This window comes from Cajanus cajan, chromosome 8 (genome assembly GCF_000230855.2).
Source record: "Cajanus cajan strain Asha chromosome 8, NIPB_CcT2T_4, whole genome shotgun sequence".
Taxonomy (NCBI): Eukaryota; Viridiplantae; Streptophyta; class Magnoliopsida; order Fabales; family Fabaceae; genus Cajanus; species Cajanus cajan.
Genome location: NC_138524.1, coordinates 54,466,366 through 54,468,696, shown reverse-complemented (window position 1 = coordinate 54,468,696; position 2,331 = coordinate 54,466,366). Strand labels below are relative to the sequence as shown.

The 2,331-nt window shown below is 32.8% G+C and overlaps 1 protein-coding gene across 1 annotated transcript; it reads left to right on the top strand.

Annotated features, from left to right (window-relative positions):
- The first annotated feature begins 324 nt into the window (after nucleotides 1-324).
- LOC109787737 (aspartic proteinase CDR1) lies at nucleotides 325-1,620 on the top strand. The gene has a single exon (XM_020346293.3). It carries the CDS (start codon nucleotides 325-327, stop codon nucleotides 1,618-1,620), a length of 1,296 nt encoding a protein of 431 aa, XP_020201882.3.
- Nucleotides 1,621-2,331: the final 711 nt, after the last annotated feature.

Sequence of the window (2,331 nt, the reverse complement as noted above, 5' to 3'; positions counted from 1 at the left end):
CTAGTTACAACTTACACGAAAAAAAATTTCAATCATTGGTTAAAGAACATATGTATACCAATTATGCTAGCAACTCTTGTCAATAAATATTTAATAATATTATTTAATCAAATTATATATTATATTTAACAAATACGATGAACAATGTATTATTAATAAAATTGACTACCAAACAACATTAAATATTGTATTTATTAAATATAAATATGGTCAAATTAGACTATCCAATTCATTAATGTTATATATAGGTATAGTTAAAATTTTGAAAATCTTGTAAGATTAATTAACATTTGCTTTTATTCATATATGTTAGTCATGACAATAATGTCACGCTCTTCATGTCTTGCTCTTGTTTTGTTGTGTCTTTACAACCTCTCTTTCTTAGAAGCTTTCAACAATGGCTTTAGTGCGGAGATGATCCATCGTGACTCGTCAAAATCACCATTCTATCAACCCACAGAAACTCAAATTCAGCGAGTTGCTAATGCTGTGCGTCGTTCCATTGACCGTGCCAATCATTTCAACCAACATTTTGTCAATCCAAACAAAGTTCAATCCCCTATAACATTACTATATGATGGTGACTACCTCTTGAGCTATTTAGCTGGAACCCCACCATTCCCAGTTTATGGTATTCTTGATACAGGTAGTGACATGGTTTCATTGCAATGTCAACTTTGTGCAACATGTTACAATGACACTGGTCCAATGTTTGATCCTTCATATTCTAAAACATACAAAAACCTTCCTTGCTCTTCTACCACATGTCAGTTAGTGAAAGGTACTACCTGCTCCTCTGATAAAAGGAAAAATTGTGAATATACTCAAAACTATAAGGATGGATCACATTCACAAGGAGATCTTAGTGTGGAGACCCTTACTTTGGGTTCCACCAATGGCTCTTTTGTCACATTTCCTAGAACTGTGATAGGATGCATACGCAACACTAATTTGTCCTTTGATACCACTGGCATAGTTGGCCTGGGAAGTGGACCCATGTCTCTCATATCTCAATTGAGTTCTTCAATTGGTGGAAAGTTTTCATATTGTTTGGCACCAACATCTATCATGTCTAGCAAACTCAATTTGGGAGATGTTGCTGTGGTTTCTGGGGATGGAGTTGTCTCAACCCCAATAGTACTTCGACATGGACAAACATTTTACTACCTAACTTTGGAAGCATTCAGTGTGGGAAACAAAAGGATAGAGTTTGGAAGCTCCTCATTTGGATCAAGTGGAAAGGGAAACATCATAATTGACTCAGCTACAACATTCACTCTTTTGCCACATGATGTCTACTCAAAGTTGGAATCAGCAGTAGTAGATGTTGTTAAGTTAGAGCGTGTTGTGGATCCACTTAAACAGTTCAAACTTTGTTATAAAAGTACATTTGTTAAACTAGATATACCAGTGATTGTGGCACATTTTAATGGTGCGGACATCAAGTTAAATGCTATCAACACCTTTATTGTAGCAGGCGATGGAGTAGTATGTTTGGCTTTCTTGCCAAGTCAAACTGGTGCTATTTTTGGGAACTTGGCTCAACAAAACTTCTTAGTTGGCTATGACCTCCAAAAGAAAATAATCTCCTTTAAGCCCACCGATTGCACTAAGCAGTGATTGATTGTTTTTTTTTCTTCTAAGTCTAAGTCATGGATTAATAATAAAAGAGAAATTTTATTTATACAACTTACACAATAAAGTGAATAAGATAAGAATAGTAGTAGTGTATAAGTTGTCGCATATTACATATTTTATAAGTCATGAAATAATATATTTTATATGTTTTTTGTCCCATATTACATATATGATGAGAGAAAATATATTATCATAGTTCACATGAAGCAATGGCCCTAACTAGAGAAAAGTTCATCAAAATGTATCCTAGTTTAGTTATGATTCACGCTTGACCTAGATCTTGACCTCAATTGGGAAGCTTTATGTTGAATAACTAGCAAATTATAGTGATACATATCCTTACAAAAAAGAGAAACAGAGTAAATATTTTTAATATTTTAATGCTCTCTAATTTTATCAATCATAGTTATTATTTAGTATTATTTCTCTCTTCATTTGCTTAAAGTTTGTTATGGTTTATCTATCTTAACTTGATTTTGGAGATTTAAAGTGTTTATAAAATACTTGTGAACCATGGAATTGAAGTAGAGCAGTTAACGGTGTTTACCTCCAGGAATTGACTTAATGTAATTATCCATTCATAAATTATCATTCTTAAAGTTGAGTTCTTAGTTATGTTATGCAAGGAATCGTTAACTTATTCAAGAAGCTTGAACTCAAACTTGTAAAGAATTAAGGTTTGAGTATATTTGT

What these genes read in the sequence shown, in the direction of transcription:
- LOC109787737 (XM_020346293.3), top strand. Translation starts at nt 325, where the DNA reads ATGTCACGCTCTTCATGTCTTGCTCTTGTTTTGTTGTGTCTTTACAAC.